Source organism: Pterocles gutturalis, unplaced genomic scaffold (genome assembly GCF_000699245.1).
Source record: "Pterocles gutturalis isolate BGI_N339 unplaced genomic scaffold, ASM69924v1 scaffold11, whole genome shotgun sequence".
Taxonomy (NCBI): Eukaryota; Metazoa; Chordata; class Aves; order Pterocliformes; family Pteroclidae; genus Pterocles; species Pterocles gutturalis.
Window position 1 is genome coordinate 61,632 of NW_010097420.1, and position 21,526 is coordinate 83,157.

The 21,526-nt window shown below is 46.5% G+C and overlaps 1 protein-coding gene across 1 annotated transcript; it reads right to left on the bottom strand.

The window, feature by feature from the left end:
* Positions 1–16,326: 16,326 nt before the first annotated feature.
* Positions 16,327–20,539, bottom strand: LOC104469063 (protein FAM162B-like). Its single transcript, XM_010083777.1, has 4 exons — positions 20,407–20,539; positions 18,392–18,497; positions 17,119–17,227; positions 16,327–16,434 (listed from the first exon to the last, which is right to left on the bottom strand). Exons 1-4 carry the CDS (start codon positions 20,537–20,539, stop codon positions 16,327–16,329), a joined length of 456 nt encoding a protein of 151 aa, XP_010082079.1.
* Between the last annotated feature and the right edge of the window lie 987 nt (positions 20,540–21,526).

Here is a 21,526-nt window from a genome sequence, read left to right on the forward strand (position 1 = left end):
CCTCCTGACATGTCTGCCATGGTATCTCAAAGGAGGCCATGTGCACTTCTGCTCTATCTACCGCAGCCCCTCTGCAAATGGACCAGAGCTCACCAGTGCCTCCAACCATCACTTCAAGCAGATTTCACTGGGTATCCAACCAACCATGAGAATGTCATTTGCAAACAACCCATCAATTATCCATTTGCTAAAAAAGCAGAGTCAATTAGACACCTCCTGGGCTCCTTGGGTCAGTGAAACACTCCCGGGTGGATGGGAGCATCATCTTTGTGGCCATGGGATCAGGAGCCTTGTACTGGAACTGGTTTTATTCTCATCTGTTTGCTTTTCATATTTTATTTCATATCTGGGACCGATTTAGTTTAAGTCCTGATGTGTAGTAGATGCATACTGTATGTTGTTAAATTATTAGTCATCTTACATAGCATGCTGTTCAGTAACCCATAGAGAGCTACTTACCATTCGTCATTGCGAATCAAAGGGCATTTGCTTAATAACTCTACACCCAGATGCGTTCAGTGAAGCACAGAGAAAGTGTCATTGTTTACCAGTCCAGGAGAATGTCCTCAATCCAGGAAGACATAAAGCCTACCCAGACCTGCTGCCAACTCTGTGTGTGCTGCTCTTTGGAAAAATCTGGTTTAATGAATATAAGGCAGAGTCTCCCACATGAGCCACAGTGACGTATGCCAGTCCCACCTGCTGCCTCGCACTGGGTGTGACACAAACAGATGTGCCAGGTACCAATAATATGGGCATGTGGAATTTCCCTTAGGGAAGACTCACAATAAATTGTCTGGGACACAAACTCTCAGTTGAATTAACTCTTAGTAATTTCACGTTTCCAAGATCATTCCTTGCAAAAGCTACAAGTAGGCTAAAAATTCACCTCCTGGTGTTCCTGCTATTTGGGCAATTCTCCGGAGCTGGCTTGAATTTCTGTGCTTTTCATTCTTGATTCCTTTTGTTCCTTATTAGGAACCTACACCACATTGAGATTATTTTTTTTGTTTTAAAAACAACAAAAAGCAGAGAGAAGTTATGTGAGACTGGAAAAAACTTTCATCTGTTCAAGATGACAACAAATTAAGGTTCCGCCCAAGTCAAGAAAATGTCTTTTAGGAACTGGTGAGAGACCCTGCACTTTCTCATGGTCTCAAAACTGAGATGCAAACTCTGAAAACTGCTGCCTCTAAAATGGCTGGGTTATTAACTTCTGTGCTAGACTATTTGCTCAATTACAGCTTATTTCCAACAACAGGCATCTTTAACTAAGAAATTCAACTTGGATAATCAAGAACCACCCACTGTGAAAGGAATGAAATGTCTTCTCCAGAGATACAATGACTTTCTTCACCAGTGCTATGCCTCAACAAAATGGTAATACATCCCTGACTTGGCAAATGTGGCTTTGGAAAAGAAATGTTATATTTTATTTGTTTATGTATTGCAGAAAGATGAAATTGGTTGTTAAATTAAAACAAAGTTTTAAGGAGTAATAAATAGTGACCAAAAAACAGACCTATGGACCAACATTAAAAGCAGAGTCACTTTCCCAAACTGTCTGCACCAGCTGCAAACTAATGCTTCATTCAGAAGAACCTGAGTGAGCAAAATTATGAAAGAAGGATACACTCTTCTCTCTTTTCAAACAACACTTAGCTCTTCATAAATAAGAGTTAGAAGCTAGTTAGAGGATTGGTGACAGCAACTCTGTCTCATCGTTGATGGCAATGAGATTTGTTTACTGTCACTTCTTTGTAGTGAAACTTTCGGGATCTGGCAGACAGACCTGAAGGACATATTTGCTGTTTTCTACAGAATTCATATTACAGTGTTGGCCACTTGCTGAGACAAGCACGGCTGGGCTCAGCTAAGCCTCACCACAGCTTTCCTCCCAGGCTTGGAACCACCTTCACAAAAAACACGATCAATGAGTGTATCAAGCCAGCCCTCAAAGCCAGGATGCCCTGTCCCGGGGACCCAGCACTCACGGCTGAACAGGAGACTTCAACAGGGAAACTTGACCAGAAAACCTCACTGTAAGGAAGCAGACACCATGTGCACTCAAAAAATTCATCTTTATGCACAGGGAGAGATCTGAGGAGGTGTCCAGGTCCCCCTGCAAGTGCTAGTGGCATGAACACCCAGAGCAGCCAGTTTCATAAAATGTAGTGAAAAAAATTCAGGAAAAGTAATTTTCTTGCTCGTTTGGCCTGGAAAGAAATACATGTGCTGGTTTGTGCTCTGTAGTCCAGGAAGCTTGACTCTTTGGGTGCCTCTTGCACAAGACAGCAATATCAGAGATCTGCACTTTTGTCAGCTCTTAACACTTAAGGGACTCCCAGTAGAGCTTAATTTTACCCTATTAGGTACACGTTTATATCTGCCAAGCTTTGCAACAGCAGCAAGAGGGAGGAAATTTTTAGAGGCTGTACAGTGTAGACATTTCAAGCCACGTGTTGAGAAACTTCCAAATAAGACATTTTCCTTGCCATCTGTAAAAGCTAGACTCTTTTTTCCACTCCTTGTGAGTTTGCCCGCCTCCTGTGGTAGCAGGGATGCCCTGGCAGCAGATCCTCACCAATGCTGGCAGCTGTGCTGGGGCAACATGACCTCTGAGCTTCACAAGTCACAGCAGCGGGCTGTGAGATTTGTATTTGGACTCACAACAAAGAGAAATCTGTTTTGAAAGATTCTCTTGACTGAACTATGGAACTGTTTCTTTTCTTCTTTTGTAAGCATGTGATATTCTGACAAAGAATAGACAAAAAGCATTAAGTCTACTTTGCGTATCTAAGTGATGCACCAGGACATACCACCCTCTATAACAATGTAATGATCCGATCCAGAGAACACTGACATCAGCCTACATTTTCAGCTATGAAGCAAAACATACTCTGTCTGACTTTCATGGCTGTGTCTTTTGTCTACTTCCATGGAGGTTATGGATGGAGGTTTAGTTGGTTTTTTTTTTTCATGTTACTGGATGTGACAAAGTTCTATTTTTTTTAATGATTGGACCACTGCATTTTGAAAGGCAGATTTTTGCTTTCTTGCCACTCATATAACATCGTTATGTTGTTTGTAGGAATTATGGTTTTTATCTTCCTGTCAACAAAATATGCATGCAAATAGACTTAGATTATTTATAGAGCAACATCAAATTAAACTGCTTGTATAATGACTTAAAACTGGTTATCGCCATCCTGCATAATATCTGTTTAAACACACCACTTGCAACAGGCTTTCCTAATCAAAGGAGGAAACAAAAACACAATGTCACTGATTTCATGCATGCTGTAATGTGCTGTTCAGCTCTTAGCATTGCAGCCCTGTACAGTGCAGGAGAGTGATGCTCTTTTTACCAGTATGTAATTTCTACACAGCTCTTTGGAGAGTTTATATTGGCCAAATTGCAGATTTCAGGGCTCAGGCACGTTTGAAAAGCTGATAGAGATATTCAGGCACATTCTCTCGCTCTTGCCATGCGGTACAGGCATCTCACGTGAAGGTGGGCGCTGCAGGAGCAGGGTCTAGGCAGGCCTATGCTATCTACAAGCTCTCTACAGATTGAGGATGGGAGGTTAGGACAACTGAGGCTATTCAATCACACCATGGGGCATTTTAAACACTCTGGGACAGCCACCTCCTGGCCCACCTGAGCCAGCCAAGGAGCAGCCCAGGTCTGCGTGCCTGGAACACACTGCAGACTGATTTTCTCTTCACATAGATGAGCTGTTGCTGACCCCTAACACTTGTGCCCACCAGGCAGCACAGACCCACAGCACTGCATTTGGCAGAGTTTTGGTTTGCAGCGTCTCCATTGCCCACTGGAGCCTGGCACTGGGTTGCTTGCCCTAGGAAAACAGCAAGCCTCAACTTTTGGGCTGCTCTTCCTGGCTTAGCCTCATCTGCTTACATTAACTCAAAGCTATTAAAATCACCAAGTGCTTCAGAAATGGCTTTTGTCTGTAATACAGCTGCATTCTGGCTGCCTTCCCTCTGGCCAGAGCCGCAGTGTCGCCTGCAAGGAGCCTTACCCTGACATCACAAAAGCCATTTCCAAACTTTCCTCGTTGCCTCATGTGTCCATATACCTGCGACAGAACCAAGACCATGTCCTTGCACCAGCAGCAGAGCTACACTGAACATCTGAGAGAAGGAAGAGTTACCCACATCAACAGCTCATAACTGCATTGCCTTTGCTGGAAGCCACGGAGAGCCCCAAACCAGCTGCAAACACAGCAGTTATTCAAAAACAACAGCAACAAAACAAACCAAAATCTGCACCCACTGCCTGAGCAGCTGCAAGCTCAAAAGCCTGATAAAGGTCCAAGCAGGCGAGGGCAAGCAGCACATTTGGTGAGCAGGGCTTTTGGACGTGGGTGAGGAACTCGTGGTCCAGAGCAGCTTGCACAGACAGTGCACCAGGGATGCCGGCTCCAAGAGAGGAGAAGCTGCTCAGCGCTCGCAGGGCAGTCCTCGTCACACTGAAGCATGTGAGAGCCTGACAGGAAATAAATTGGACCTTCACTCAACCATTTAGAAGAGTCAGAAACTCCCCCGTGCAGGTCATTTAATTTGGTAAGAAAAGAACAGAGGTGGATTTTTTTTTTCTTGCCTTCCTGACTATTTTTATCTCCTGGACTCACTCTGCTGGTGATGGAGGAGCTGATGCTATAGAAAGAGTAATTTTGGTGGCTTCAGTCCACGCAGTAGTAGGAATCGACCTCCCTTTCTATGAGCTGCCATTTTTCCCAGACAGTTTAACAACACTGGGTTTGAAGTGTTGCCGTTTACTGCTAGAAAAAAAGTACAAAGGGGCAAATTCTTCCCTTTTATTTCTGTTGTTCACCATCGCTACAGCTCTGGTTTGTGTCACTCCTGCACTCAAAAAATGGTGTCAGTCAAAGGATGGGTATTACCTAGCAAAGCTGATGCTGGTGGCTGGTGCAGATTAGGCAGGGCAGGCAGATGAGGAGGAGCAGAGCCCTCCCATCCTCCCAAGCTCTGTGTTCACCCCCTGCGTGTCCCTACTGCAGAGAGGAGAAGGAGATCATCCCCCATTTCCAAAACTCTCACTGAATGGTAAGAGCAGTGAAAAACTAGAGAAATTGTCTTCCCTCAGAGGGAAAAACACCAAGGTAAGGAAAACTAGAGACACTTATGGATCCTTCCCGAACTCGGTTTTACCCCAACAAAGACCTATTTAAAATGGGAGCAAGTCCTACCCTCAGAGCCCAGTCTGACCTTCTGTTCACAGCAAGCTTGCTTTCTCAACATTTCCTAGCAAGATTATGGATTCACTGAACTTTAAAAGTGATTAATCAGCACAGTACTGGCCAGCAGCACAGGCAATTGCATTTCCAAGGGCATTTCCAAAGCTGCCAGCCTCCTTCTGGAAACCACCTGGATGCACTGCTTCTGCTCGCAATCCTCCCGGATGCCCCAAAGGTGACAGTATTTCTAATAATACCTGCCTGCTTCTTGGGTGCATAACAGATGAACAGCCTCTAATCACTACAAGATTTCACCCACTGGTATAAAATAAATCAAGGTCAAAATCCTTTACTTGACACAAGATATATTGATTGACAGCTAAACAGCCTGAAAAAAAATATTCTAACACTGAACACACAGCAGTAGGAAAATTTCCCTGCACTCTGCAGCTGGAGGTGGCCCAGGTGGCAACACTGGCATGGAAACCAGTGGCCAAGTCACCCCCATGGCAGGGCTGGGGAGTTTCACACCTCTAGTGTAGTTTCTTGAGGCTCCCAGTGATGTGAGACCCATGCTTCCCCGAAACCATGGCAACCAGAGATTTATTTTAAAAATAAAGATTTGCTGCATTTCTGCCAGAGGAGATAGCAGCTTCTGCAAGGTGTGAGCGTGCTGTCTTTCTGTATCCCTGATCAAATCTGGGCTAGAGTCAGTCCCTGTCCGACTACATAACGGAAACTCATTATTAACAAGGAGTAAGCAGAGAGGAAATGTCTGTGCATATTCGAGCACGAATCCCAGCTGGCCAGCAGCAGCCACTGTAAGGTGAAGCACTGGAAGAGGGAAGCACTTCCCAGCCTATCTCCATGTCACACTTGCCCCCACTAAGAATGGATGACCCGGTAATGGCCATTTAGCCCCTGCCACCACAGTGGGACTGGGGTGCCATGGTCAGTGGCTGGCACTCCAGGTAGGGGGGCTGCAATATCGGGGAGGGGACATGCACAGCCCAGGCTGCGTGGCTCCAGTCCACCTGCTCAGCACTATTATCTGATATCAAAAACCCCAGACAGACAGCCACACAGCACTCTCTGCTGAGATGAAGCTTCTGGGTGCAAAAAAAAGGAGGCCTGCATTTCTTTGGACAGGCAGCCCAGCTCAGCAATTCTGACACCCAGAAACCAGGTTTTTGTGATCTGACGGAGGAGGTTGCCAGTAAATCACAGGAGAGCTCAGAGAGGTTTGCTCAGTGGTGGAGGTAATCTGAGCGAGGAGCAGCACTGATAGCTGCTGGTGTAAGGAGGTCGATAAAGAGCTGTTTGGCTGGACCCTGAGCTTCCTATTTGGAAAGGTGAAAGGGAAAAATAGTCAAACAGGGACTGTAAAGCCTGACTGGATAGACACTCAAGCCCCACTTTCTCCTCTCCACTTGACAGTTTTCACGTTTTGACTGAGCCATAACATGAATAAACAATGTATCGTGCGTTCTCACTTTCACGGGCTTTTCACTGACATGTTGATGTGCGGTTTCTCATCCTTTTTTTAATATAAAACCAGAGCACAGTGTCGGGACTCTTCCTGCAGTTACAGCTGACAGCTTGGAGTTTTCACTCATCACAGCTAAAGGCATTAATAAAAGCTATTTTGCTCATGTGCTCGAAGTTGTGTCTGGGCTTAATGGCTTCTTCTGACACACAAAGAAAAAAATTAAGTAGTTCCAGAATATACAGTTTTAAGTCCTAAACAAGTAACAGAGTGGTAAGCCAAAGGGAGGAGAAAGTTTTTACTAAAATGCGCTCAGGCCTCTGAGCAGAACTTGAGAAAGGAGGAAATGCCAGGAGGGAGTTTTCTCTGCAGCAGGCTATTGTTGTAGAGCCTGCAAATTGTACTTAAACACTGAATTGCTCCATTGTTAGAAGCACTTAAAACATAAAACCAAGCAGAAACAGGTTTCCTTGTTCTGGCTGTGGGAGGCAGTGGAGCTTTTAGATCAATTGTTATGCAAATCTGCCTCTAGTTTCAACCTAGGTTAAAAGCTATTCTCCAGTCAATTAAAAGCGGAGTCTCTAAAGTGGTTCTTGCCTCAAAGGTTAACTTTCCATAGATGTCAGGCTGTGGTTTTGCATTTTAAAAATGTAGCTAGGAGCCCCATTCCTCTTTTACAAGAAGTAGAGGGGGAAAAACAAACAAACAAAAAAAAAACATTAGAAGGACGTTGGTGAAGGTGTACCAGAGGGATTGGCTTGTACTGAGCTGGCCACTGCAGCCACCCCAGCAAGGTCCACTACAAAATCCCACCCCAGACCGAAGGCTGACAGTCTGCATGGTTGCCACCTGGCTAAGGGCAGAGCATTTGACAGGTTGACCTGAGTGGGCTGGAATGTGGCAGATCAGACACAGCCCTGGGACATGATTCTTGGTTTTGTGGCAGAGCACTAGCTCAGGGCAGTGCCCAAAACCACAGCCCAGGCACAGCTGGCAGCTAGGGTGAAGCAACCAACAAAATGTCACTAACCCTCCGTCCACAGCCCTTGCAGAGTGATGCTGCTTCTCCTCCCCACAAGTACTGGCCATGCCACCCCCACCAGTAGCACAGGGAAGAGGTCACTGGCTTTTACAGCAGCAAATTGGAAGCGTGCATGGTAGCACTAAACACGCACATGAGCGCATCCAGCACTGCTGCGTCCGGCTCTCTGGCAGCAGGCAGAGCCTATTTCTCCACCATGGCACCGATCTGCCCAGCCCTACGATCCCCTGATGCTTCACTCCCTGCCTGTGTTACAAAAACCATCTGCAGCACCAGGACACATACCACACAGTCCTGATTTTTCTAAGGCACTTGGGCTACACTTCCAAAACTGAGCATCAAACGCCTCATAGTTCAAAACTGCACTTCTTATCAGAGCAGTTTACATGAACCTGTGACTCCATCACCTCAAACCACAAGCCATTACCTGCTCCTCCACCTCTCATTAATTGCTTTATCACCTCTTCAGGGTAAAGTCAGCATTTCTGGAAAACCAGTGTTGTAAAACTGCTCCTGGGTTTGCAGAGCCAGATAAACAGCACACAGCTGATTTAAACACACTGTTTTACTGCAGGCAGAAAGGTTTCCCCCTCAGCAGCATGCTTTATCGCCCAGTACTCGAGTTGTGCAAAGTGTTGTTAGTCAGCATGCACAACGTGCGTGATGAGCAGCACACACAGTGCCCAGCCCTTCCCGAAGGGAACTGGGGTTTGCCAGGAAAGCCCAGGCTGCAGACAGAGCTCACGCCATGCTCAGTAAAACCTGAGCAAATAACAGCGACACCTGGCCAAACATCACAAGCCGGTGAGCACCCAAGTTGCCCCAGCCACACAGCATCCCGGGCAATCAGTGCTGGGGACTGGGGGACACTAACTGTGGGCTGAAAGCTGGCGTATGACACAGCACACACTCTGGCAGAGGTAGCAAGACAGCAAGTGGGATAATGAAGGATCATAGCTGTACAGTTCAAAATCATAACAGTTCAGCCTACACAGAGGGTTAGTTTCCAAGAGAGCCGTTATCTCAGCTCTGATGCCTGGATGTCAGAGCTCCTATGCCTGTTTTACTGGTTAAGTACATGGTTTTATTGCTGTTTATAGAAGCATGCCTGCACACAGAGCAGCAAGGGAGTACCTTAGCCGGAAAGCACTGAACTTGCACCAACTGCTGTGTGAGAGCATCCAGACCATGGACAAACTCTGAGAGGGCTGATAAGTGCACGTGGGGGGCTGCCTTAATTTCCAGGTTGTGATCTCTCTCTGATGTGTAAAAGCAACTCAAATCCCTTTTCCTTGTTGATGAAAATGTTAACAGCAAGGAGGGAGTCAGAGGAAGAGGGGGGCGAAGACCTCCCTTCTCTCATGTCACCCTTGAGCTGTTTCCCCATCTCCCTTGCAGGTTTGTGACTATTTCTGCACTCTGACACTTTCTACATTAAATGTCACGACTCATTAGTAATACCATTTCTGGTACCCTCCCGGGAGAGCCCCACAGGAGCTGGCCACCACAGCACAGCCTTATGTACAGCTCGACAGCATCTCCAGGCTGCTGGGAGATGGAGGACCCTTCCCCAGAACCCCAAACCCCACCCCTTAAACCTCACTCATACTAAGTCTTCAGCCCCAAAAGCAAAACAAGCCCATAAAGGAGCAAAGCCCATGCCAGCCCACACTTGCAACTGCCCCTTCTCAAGGCAGCCCTGCTCCCAGAGGTGCAGATTTCCCTGCCTCTAAAAGGGAGGACATGACACTGACCACCTTTGTGCTGTTCTTTGGGAGCTGCTGAGGAAGGCAAGGGTTAGATCCCCCAGCAGCAGTAGGGAAGTAGAGTCTGGGCTGCCTCTTCCCTGTGCAAAAGTTTCAGCTTCTTTCCACAGGGCTGAAAGCAAAATTAAAATTCAGATGAGATAGCCACACTATTTCCCTCTGTCTCAAAGGAAACCCACTTTTGAGATCAAGGCTCCAGAGCTTTAACTTTCCTTTATGTAAATATATGTGTAAAGAAAAAAACTGGAGGGATATTGCAAATAATTTTCTAGGCTGGTGCATAACTTTGTGCACAGAAATGAATCTGGAGAAAGGTGACTCAGGCTCATGTGCAGGCACACTTTTGCCAGGATTTTTTTTTAATTATTATTATTTCTCTCTGGCTAATTGAAGCAAAATAAAATATTTGGTCTCAAGCTGCTCTGCTGAACACTCTGTCCTAGTTCTTCCCAAAGAAGCCCAGCCCTAAGGTAGACATTGTACATTAAGAACTTCTTAAAAAGAAGGCCAGCATCCCACCTGGTGAACATTACAGAGTTCATGTGCTGTGGAAAATTTGAAGGGCAACAAACCACAGTGACTGCCTGAGCTGATGGGTTGAGCAGAGACACAGCAGGGCAGACACACCACTCCCCTCCCCCCAAAACTGGGCACCCTGTTCCCAGCCCCATCACCCCATGGGCAGGTGCCAGCCCTGGATCATGGGACTGGAGCTCTCACCTGTGTTGGGTGAGCAGATGCTGCCCTAGGACCCCCAGAACAGCAGGGCTCTCACAGCCTGTCTTTGGAGGGAAGGACACCATCTGCTGCAGAGCACCCAGGTGCCAGGTCAGAGTCTGGCCCAGAGCAAGGGACAACGGGAGGGAATCAACTGCCTTTGGGGAGCTGTATGCAAAGAGCCATCTGGGCAGCAGCTGCCTCTGCTCCTCACCCTGTGCAGTTTCCTCTGTGGCTCCCAGAGCCCATCTTGGTAGGACACCCGTGTCCTCCCAGCAGCGGGAGACACTTGCACATCCAGCTGTCACCCATGGAAGTCCACAGACACCTGGACTTCATCTGAAATGAGCTCAAAATCCCTCCCTGGTGCATTCAGCAAAGGCAACAAGAGACAAGTAGATTAGAAAGTCCTCAAACACTAAGCATTAGCAGCTACAGAGAGGCTGCAGGAATTTGCACATTAGATACCACAGCTGCACAGGCAGCTCCTTGCCCATTTCTGCAGCATTTCACTGTGCAGCGCTTGGCAACCCCAGAGCATCCCACTGCCCGTGCGGGGGCTCAGGCCACAGCAGTGGGTGCCCAGCGGTCCCCAGCTCACAGCATCCCCTGTGCAGCCTGCACAACGGCTCTCAGGAGTAGAAAAAAAGAAATGAGTGGGAGAGAACAGCATGCAATAGTTGTATTTTTGCTTTGCATTAGGGTTTGTTTGTCAAGTAAAATTGCCCTCTCATGGGGCTTGGAGCACTGGAGTGCTAGGATATTTAACTGCCTACCTTTCAAGGTTTACTCCAGCCCCTTAGTACAGTCTGAAACCATTCTGGAGATTGTTCCATTCCCCCTGGAGTAGCATTGCTTTAATGACATCTTTGCAGCCCTAATAGATGTCCCTGGTAAAGATTATAGCCCTGCTGTTAGAAATTTGTTGCAGGACAATGCTTAGACAATGATAAAATAGCTACTGGGGAGTTAGGAGTTTGGTGTGATGGTGGTACAATTCACAGTGCACCACGCGAGTTGTGTTTGCATTCATACATTCTGCGGGAACAGAAACATGAACTATTAGAAACTATTGTAATGAGCATATGACTAATTCCTTGGGCTATTTTGGTTTCCATTTCATTTAGAAAAAGTCTCAGGACCATACGTCATCTGGGAGAAATGTATTACAGACCAGTACGCAAATCCCTCCCTCAACTTTCTGGTCTAGTCTCACCAGCAGTTTCTGACAACTCTGCTCTTGCTGCGGAGCATACATAAACCATGAGTGAGCCCAACTCTTCCCTATAAAATCCTGCTCCAGACTGACCTCGTCCCTATGGCAAGCCCTCACACACCCAACAAACAGCAGTCCCTGCCCAAATAGCCCTAGGTTTGGGTGCCTTCACTGAGGAACAGAGTGCTGCAGAGGAGGAGTCAGATCCCAGCTTTAGATTTCCATGTAGAAAGCTGTCTCATGCACAGACAAGGTGTAGAGCCACCTAGGCTAATGTACTGTGAGGTTTGTGTCCAGATTAATCACAGAATAAAGAAATGAAACAGTCAGGTCCTTTCAGAGCTCTTCAGGAACTACCTACTCATCATATGACTGTCACAGAGGTTTTGCAATAAATCACACAGCTCTAATGATCATCAAGCTATTTAACCATGGAAAATTGCTTTAATGCCACCTCAATGCATTAACGAATGATCCATTAATTAATTCAAATTATTGAACACTGGCCTTGCTTTCCTGCTAGGCTAGAATGACTTTGTGCCAAATCAAAACAGGATAGTGGTATTTAAGCCATCTCTGAAATCATGATGGGCATGAGGACCCCAGATACCTGTGGGCCAGCAGCAGCCAGAGCTTAGTTGCTGCGATGATGCTGAGCAAAGGAGAAAGCATGAGACTCCTCCAATCTGGAAAGATCTTTAAGGTAAGAGGGAGCAGGTTGCTTTACCATTGCATCTCACCCTTCAACCTTGGGGGTGCTTTGAACTGACCCTTTGCAGTCCCAGGAACAAAAGCAGATTTGCAGCCACTGGCTGGCCATACTGCTCCCACACGTGCTGGTTCCTTGGGCACAGACGGAGGAGAACAAGTTTCTGATGCATAACTACTGTGCTTTTTAGTTTTCCAGGGTAGTCCGTAAAGTCTGTAAAGCTCTTACATCCTTTCTGCAAAAGTACTAGATTATTGATTCTGTGCTAAAACAAACAAAAAATCTATTTGGATTGTTTATGAAGAGGTTTCTAATGTACTAAATCACTTGATACAGGAATAAATTCACTATATTGTCAATCACTTAACTGGCCAGTAAACCAGTGATACCCACCAAGCAATAGTTAGAAACTTTCAGGTGTTTTAAACATAGTAGGAATCCACCCACAAACAATAGCTGAGGGGCAACTAGCTACACACAGGAAAGAGTTGAGATGGGATGTCTTCAATATGGAATATAAAACAATGTCCAATGTCTGGAAGCTGAAGCTGGGTGCATTCGGCCTTAAAATAAGCAGTACTTTCCCCGCTTGGTGGAAGACCAAACACTGAAAGAAAAGTCTTTAAAATGAGATATTTCTGAATGGCAAGATTTCATCTGCATCCAGGGAAAAAGTCCTTTGAAAGCACAGGATCATGTCAGCCCTGCTGCATCCCAAGAGAAGAGCATAGCAGATGGATGGAAAGAAATAGTGTTGCTAGAAACCCCCTGACCAGGTAAAAAAGAGATAAAATGAGTAAGGAAGGGACTGAGATCTCCTGAGCTAAGACTTTCTCATCTCCCACTTCTTCTCTGAGGCACCAGGATGCTCATGATGCAGAGCATCCCATACAAGCTTGATCTCACCACATCAGCAGAGGAAAGCTCAGCACACCCAGCTCTGCCCCACAACAGTCTGGCTCCCTGGGGAAGCCAAGCCCCTGGAAATCATTGAAACATCACAAAATGGTGGATGACAACCTTAATCCACAGCCAGGAGGAACCACAGCACTGATTTGAATAGGAGCAGAATTAGACCAATTCCAGCTAGTAGGTAAAAATCTTCCCCAATAATTGTTATTATATTGCAAATCTCTACAGCACCAGCCACCAGCACATTGTTAACCATTTCCATATAGGAGTTCATTAAAATGTCAAAAACCCTGCGAGGGAGGAAGTATTCTTTCCTCCAGGTACAGAGCAGTAAATGAGGAGGTGAGAGTTGAAAGGACTCACCCTGGGTCTCCCAAAGCATCGCAGCAAACTGGCACACTCTCAGCTCCATCCTCTGCCTCAGAGAGGAGCCAGCCCCTCACATTATCCTCAGGACCAGGCTGGGGAAATAGAGGTCATATTATTGAAAAGGGATGAATAGCTTCTACCTGATAACAACTTCCAGCCCTTTTTTAAATGACTGAGGGATCAGGTGTGAGACACTGAAGCAATATAGATGGGAGGGGAAACAAAACAATCCTAAAGTGGTGAGGATTAGCCATTCAGGAAGCTGTGTTAATTAGAAGCTTTTCAAGAGAAGAGTCAAAAGGCCTTTGCAAACGCAGATGGAGACTGATTTTAACAAGCGGTGATAAGTCCCACTGCTAGAGAGGCATCAGCAGTGCAACGTCCTCTGCTGGCACCTCCAATTGCTCCAGGGGACGGCTCCAGCCTAGGCTGCTACACCAGCACCAGCAGCTACGCATCACTGACCCAGTGCAAGCCAGCGATTAGTCCGATTGATTTTTTGGGAAATATTATGATATTAAAATTAATAACCATGTAGCCAGGACTGGTAAAGGATTACTCCCTTCATAATAGTCATAGCTCTTTGTGAGAGCCCAAAAGCACTTGAATCATCTGCTCAGAATGGCCCATCATCAGTGGCGCAGGGAGGAGGAATTGATTTTTCCTTTTTCTTAATGATGATGTGTAATACAGCAGCTTTATGCAACTAGTCAACAGAGACCCAGGCTGTTTAAGAGGATTTGATAATAGCTCACACCTGAAGCAGGTTTTTTCCCCAGGCAGAGGGAAGTGTAGAACAGATTGCAGAACAAGTCACAACTCATTTGCCTGTTCTTTATATATGGTTATGGCCATCTTTTTTCCTGCTTAAGTCAGGGAAGCTCAGAACATGGATGTAGATGTTTACAAGCATTAAAATTTGTTCCTTTACATGTTGCACAGGCCTTCTTAAAAAGGGCACACAAAAGCCATCAAAAAATAATAAAAAAAAAAATAATGTAAGAGACTGACCAGAGCTGTTTTAGTTTATCCCCAAATGAACACTAATTTTGAGGTAATTCTTGAAATTTATTGCACTAACCAAGAAAACCAGGTCATATAAAATGAAAGAGTCCATATTACCTGTGGAAGCAAAAGTGCCTTCTCAGCAGAGACTTGTTCACTCTGTCCTTGTCCTACACCATTATTTTCACTTCCCTGAGATGTGCTTCATGAGGAATACTACAGGGAGCAGACACCACTTTCGGTGAATTGTACTGCACAGGGCTGTGAGTTGGAAACAAGAACTGCAAACACCGAGATGTGACAGATGTAACGTCCCACTCACACATACTCCTCATCCTAAACCAGTGTGCAACATGGAGAAAAGTGCTGCTAAAGCATCAAAGGAAAAGAGTTGCCCACCAGCCACAGGAGATGGAGTCCCAGACCCCAACAACTGCTGAGTGCCTGCAAACATCCCAGCCCCTCCTTGCCAGCAGCTTGTTTGTGTAGTGACACACCAGAAATAAGTGGACATGATTTTTGACACAATAAACTCCAGAGACTTGAACAGGAGCTTCCAGACTCCCCTGGAGCACAAATACAATTGCTCTGAGTAACAAACCTTGCCAAGGCCAAGCCTTGGTGTGATGCTGGGGACACTGCACAAAGGCTGAGCGTGGTTACAGCATTTGCCACCTCCTACAGCAGCTGGGGTTGGACGGCTGGGTTTTGTCACTCCATGTCCCCTGGCACCCCATGCAGTGCACCCAGCCCCACCAGCCTGTCTTACAGGTCTTGAGGGGTGATGAATGATACACAGGGGCTCAGACCATCAGGACCCCCAAGCATGAACTGGGGCCTATCTTAAAGTTTTATCACTTTGTAAAAATGTAACTTTCAATATTTCATTAGGACCTCTCCCATCTGTTAAACGTCATCCCAGAGAGTTTGGTGACACCTTGAATGAAGCTGTGAAGAGATGTGTTTGTTTTAGTTGTAATTGGAGAGCTGTTTTATTATGAATTAATGAACTATGATGATTAAAAAGAATCCAGTTTTAGCAAACCATGTGTTAACAATTACTTCTGACTAAAATCACAACTAAGCAAGTGTAAGAGAACTTTCATGACAATGACTGAAAGCAGAAGATGAAAAAATCAAAACCAGTGAGGTACAAGAGGGTAAGAAGTGCCTCCAGGCGAGGCTCCCTGGACCAGGCACAGGTTCCCTGGGCTGCCCCTCAGCAACCAAACCACTCCACGTGCCCACACTAGCACTCCACATCACTGTCATCTCCTCTGGCCCAAAGCCCCTTTTGGCCCAAGTCAGTTGTCAGGATCTGCTCCATCTTCCCAGCCCCTCTCCATGCTCATGTCTCCCATTTCTCCTGGCCACAGGATCCCATGAGGGGCTAGGGAGGGAGGTGACAGCGATGGCAGAAGGCTTGGAGGTAGAGATAATTGACCTCTTTGTGGCTGTAAAACATATTTCAGACTCCTTTTGCCCCTGCCCTGGGTCACTCTGGCCTAGGGGGCACAGAATGTGATGCTCTCTGACGTAGAGCCGCATCTGGAGTTCCTGGCTGTGAGGAGACAGCTCCATGGCCACACTGAGCATCAGCAGTGCCACAAAAAGCTGGTCCTGAGCTGGGGATCCTGCATTCGTCCTTCCCACACTTTTCAGTTTAGAAGAGGTTTCTGTATTTCAGTTGAACCCAGTGCCAAAGACCACAGAAAGCAACTGTTGGAAGTCTCCTGGTTCGTATGGAGCAGTCCTTAAGCAGTGAACTCTTTGCCCTGAGACAGTGTCCATGAAAAAGCTCTGAGGAGTTAAATTAAGACAGGTACATATGCCATGTGTGCAAATCACTTGTCTCCTGCTGTTAAAATAAATCTGTTTCCAGTCATTGTTGCTTCCCAACAGCTGCCTCCTGATCTTTCTCCACTTCAGCCCTCCATTTAGCCTTCTTTTCCATGTTCATCCTCAGCAGCGTGTGATCCCTTTTAGCAGCCTTGAAAAGAAATGGTGAAAATCACTGCATGAATGTACTTCCCACCACTACATTTCCCCACAGTTGCACCACTTGCTTTGACACCCCACTGTCCTTTTTGATATTTTGCAGTGACAGAAGTTAAAGTTTTGCCTTGTTTTACCAAATTTTCAGCATTTGCAACTCTGATTAGCAGGAAAATCACACTGGAAATTGTTTTACAGGTGTGCTGGGATATGCAAGCCAGACTGGAGACCCTCCTTCCCCACCAGCGGCATGGGAAGAAGTGTCACAGCTCTTGGTGGCCATGGTGACACACAGGCTAGGTGGGCAGGACCACAGGAACCTCATGGCCCACAGGGCAGGACCAGGCGTCGTTGAAATTGTCTGAGCTACTCCACAACCTTTGGACCAGCTTCTTGCTGAGATATCATGACACAGAGCATTGCACTGCACAGGTTTATGGCAAAGTGGGTCAGAAGGAACACATTAACCAGCAAGTTGTGCTTCCCCATACCAATCTCTCCTCAAGAGAATGGGGTGATACAGATCCTGTGCAAATATTGCTTATATGGACTTATTCTCAAACCTATATATGGACTTATTCTCAAATCTATCTGTCACCCAGACACTTATTTAAAGAGAGAGCATACATAGACCATATGTTAAGTGGATTAGTTCACTTCACACAGAAACAATACTCACTTCTTTGCCTGTGATTACCATGGCCAAACATCCCAGCAAGGTCAGTGCAATCATGATGTAGCAAGCCTTTATCCTGACATTGTTCCTTGCTGCATCGAGGACCTCAGACCTGCAGAGGACAGAGCAAAGTTTCCATCCTGCAGCAGCATGTGTGAAATGAGGTCATGGGGGGCTGAGTAATGAATTCTCAAACCTTCCAGCAACTGCCTGTTAACCTACAATGTGTTTCAGCCTTCTCCTCCTGCAAGTGCTTAGAGGAAGACTCAAAAAATTAGCCCATGGAGGAAAGATGTAGCCACCCACCCACACAGGTGGGGTACTCTACTCCCAGCACTCATGAGCAGCAACAGGAATAACAAATGCTGCTCTCTTGCCTTCTTTTATTGCATGTGAGAGTGAACACCTGAAAAATAACAAGGACAGGGAAGTCTTTCCATCATGATAATGGAATTATGAGGTGCCCAGCTTTGGGTCTTGCAAGGCAGGGCATGGGGCGTTGCACAGCACCAGGGAACACTGGGGCTGTGCCACCAGGGACAGGCAATGCCATGACATTTTAGCTAAAAGCAACAGAGTTTTCGTGCAGCAAAGAGGCATAGCAAGTGGTGACTGGGTTTGTGGCCACATCCCCATCCCAGCTGCATGTGGTGCTTCGCAGCCCTGTCCCGCTGCAGCATAGCCCTCTGCCAGGCAGCTGGCATCAGCCCCACAAGGATCTGTCTGCAGCAGGAGGCTGAGCCTGAGCTGGAGCAGACAACGGCACTGTCCATCCAGAGTTGTCTTCCCAAGCAGCTGAATGGCCACAGCCGTCACGGGGAAATCTCCACCACCTTCCACGAGTGACCCACAGCATTTATCCAACAATTCATGCTTGTAAGAGCCTGCAGAGTGGCAATGAGTAATTAATGAAATCGCATCCACCCAGGGATTTACTTACACCTGCAAGGGGAAGGCCAGCTGGAGGAGCCCCCAGGATGTCACAAGTCAGGAAGCATTAGGTCTTCAAAATCGAGTGACAATCCTTTAACAAAATACCTCAACAAGGAAGTGAAACCATAGCCCAGACGTGATGAATTTGTTGCAGATGTCTGTCACCAAAGCTGTGTATAGCCCCAAATTCTTTTTTAAATTTATGCAGCATTATTAATTGCTAATCAATAAACACTAGCAAAGCATGCAAAAATCCAAAGTGGATGATATTTTTACAATGGTGACTTCTGAGTTACAAAGCCACTTGTTTTACAAAAGACATTATTCAGACAGGTCTACTTACGATATGTACTTGGGAATGTCCTCCTCCTTTTTAAAGCGTCCTGCCCATACTAACACCTTCTTATCAAAATTTGTAGGCGCTCTGTCCTTTCTGAAAGCTTTGTAACCTGTACGAGATTTTATAAAAGAAAACAATGAGTAAGCTTAAAGAAGGGGAGAGGAAAACAGCTGTCGTTACAGGGGGGAAAGGATTGAAAGTTCAGGATGGCACTGTTCTATTCTGTGAGAGCCAAATGTGCTTTCTAATGTCAAAAGGACTCAGCAGCCGGTGTGCGATGCTTTGTTACATTTGCAGCTTATTTAATTTTTCTTTTTTTTTCTTTAGTTTAAGTAGGTTTTAAACTAAAAATCTCTCTAACCTTCCTGATTAAGGGGGGAAAGGATCTGGGGCTGAAATCACCCAAGCCAGCAGCATGCTTTCACCTTGCTAGCATGTTGCTTTTAAATGGCCCAACTAGTCAGTTAAGCAAATTGCCAGCAGCATTAATAACTCCTGGACAGCATCTCCTTCTAAAAGTGCTGATGGAGAGACAAGGTCTGTTAAAATACAGCCTGGTGGGAGGCTGGCAGTTGTTCTCATGCAAGCTGGATACCACATTACTGTACTCTAATGAAGACACATTACACCCCACCAGACTACCATGGTGATGCCATTAGCATGCTGTCACTGTGAGCACAATGAGAAAGAGACTCTGGCTCCTCTTGACGGAAAGAAGCCCAATGACAGGACACAATGAGGGCAGTGGCAGGGAGAACGTGCAAAAATAGGGTAAGCAATGGCTAGCCCAAATCCTGGCTTTTGCGTTGCAAAAAGCATTACATTGCACCTGTACAGGTGGTCACTGCTAGGTAGCTGGGACTGCTCATGTACCCAGGTAGGTGCACCCAAGATGCCAGGTTATGGTGCCCTGTGCTTGCACACACGAGACTGATGTTTAGACATGCCCTGTGGGTTACCAGGGAATGCAGGTGGACATGAGGATACCCCCAGTCTCAGCGTCTCCCATTCCCTGGCTGCTGCTGGATTGCTGGCGCTTGGCTGAAAGGAAATCACTGCTGCTGCAGAACAGGGCACAGGGAGTACCCCGTCCTGCCTGTGTTGAGATGGTGAAATTACATTAAGTACCTCAACCCCCAGCCTGCTCATGCATGCCAGGACTTGTAAATGTCTGAAAAATCCAAGGTGTAAATCTTGGCAACCAGATCCCCAGGTAAATTTAATCTCCTTCTTCTCCTATTTTTCTTACAGACTGCCAGTGAGACCAGGAGAGCTACATCTGAAATATCAGCAAGTGTCTGAATCATATCTGCAGCAAGCAGTAAGATGGATTGTTAAAAGGCCAGGCTCCATCCCAGGAAAGACAAGGGCAAAGCCCCATGCCGGAGACCCACAACCATCCCACAGGAGCACAGGCAGCCCCACACAGCCCAGCCTGCTAGGGTGAGGAGTCTCCAAAGAGGTGGTGGTACAGATTAAAAAGTGAAACTACCTCCACGCCAGGCAGCTTGCCCATGTGGAAGCAGCCCATGCCTGCTGCCTGCCAGGTAAGCCAGGGCACTGCCTGCCGCCAGTGCACAGCTGTGGATGTAAACTGGCAGGGAGCATCGAGGGGAGCAAAGCAGTGCAAATCTGCCACTTGCACCAGCCCTGCGCGTGCAGGGATGTGCACTGGTCCTCCTCTGGAAACCTGGAAGCTGGGTAGGAAGAGGAACACACGTTTCTTTCTTTATCTATCTATTTATTTATTTAACAAGTTCCCTGACATGAAATATCAGTTTGTATTTCCTGCCATAGGAGGAGGACTATTTAACACAAAAAGCTTTATCCCTGTGCACTGTGCTAGTCAGAGCTCCCAGTTTGCTCCGTGTCTCGGGAGCATTTATAACCGCAGGAGATGCAGCACTGCAGTAACACGACCACGGACCAGAACCAGGGTCATTTTCTCACCCTCTCGTGCAAATACCCTTTCCCTCTGTGCTGCAGCACAAAACAGCAGCCAAAGCCTTTCTACCCACCTGGATCAGCTGTCTGCAAAGCTGCATCCTGTGTGCCCTTCGCTTTGTCACCGACGGCTCTGGCGGGGTGCAGGACTGGCCGAGCCCCTTGCCGCCACAGCCCAGCGCTGCGCCCCAGCAGCCTGCCCAGCATCCTGCCCCAGCCCACTGCCTCCCCACTGGCCTGGGAGCACGCCGGGGGACCTGCAGGAGCCCAGAAGGCTGCTTCTAGGAGTTACTAACATAAAACTACTCCTTCCGGTAAGAAGGGAGTAGCATGCATTTCCACTTTGGCTGCCAACAGTTTTTGCTTGCATCACGATGACTAGTTAACTTTATCTCCTGTGTTTACCAAAATGACACACGTTCAGAGCTAGGCGGGCAGAGATCACCGCTGCAGCAGCTCATGCCCAGCCCAGGCTCTCCAGGCCAAGGAGCTCTCAGGAGAGCAATGGGTATTTACATGATTTTCTCTGTCCTTACTATAGTAGGACTAAAATAGGACAGCGTGCTGTGTTTCCCCAAAGACAGGCTTAGTGACTGCTAATTATCACAGCCAGTTAAGCTGTTAGAATTCTTAATTGTTCTCAGCTAAAAAATAATCTTGCAAATCAGTTGCATTAAAAAGACTTTTTGAAGAGGAGCAGCATTTCCCCAATGTCAGAATAGTGGAATGAAACTAAAGCCGATGTTCGTGGCTCTACACGCAGACGGGGAGTCCATCTCACAGACAGACAGCAAACTTTCCTGGGAAAGAAATGTATTTTAGATACATTTCATGTTTAAATCAGTAAACTAAGAAATTATGTAAAAAGCCTCAGGTGTTGTAGATTTGTCAATCAGTAAAATTGTCACTGAAATGCAGCAGTACCTATAAAGTATTTGCCCTCTTTGAATTAAATCTCTACAAAGTCTCGATAATGCTGGATGTTTCCCATACCATCAGCTGTTCTAAGCAGAGAATGAACCAAAACCAATGTTATTTTATCGCTTTGATACTTCTGCATTTTGCACAAAATTCTCCCAGGTCAGGAAATGGAAATGCAAAATACTTGTCTCATTTGGAGCAGTGGGGTATTTACTCTCCTTAGACATACAAGGCTCTAAAGCTGATTTACAACTAAGGAAAAAAAAAAAAGCC

What these genes read in the sequence shown, in the direction of transcription:
- LOC104469063 (XM_010083777.1), bottom strand. Translation starts at nt 20,539, where the DNA reads ATGCTGGGCAGGCTGCTGGGGCGCAGCGCTGGGCTGTGGCGGCAAGGG. An exon ending in TTTGCAGACAGCTGATCCAG is followed by an intron (nt 18,498 to 20,406) that starts GTGGGTAGAAAG and finishes AATCTCGTACAG; the next exon opens with GTTACAAAGCTTTCAGAAAG. An exon ending in TGGTAATCACAGGCAAAGAA is followed by an intron (nt 16,435 to 17,118) that starts GTGAGTATTGTT and finishes TTTCTTTTCAAG; the next exon opens with GCTGCTAAAAGGGATCACAC.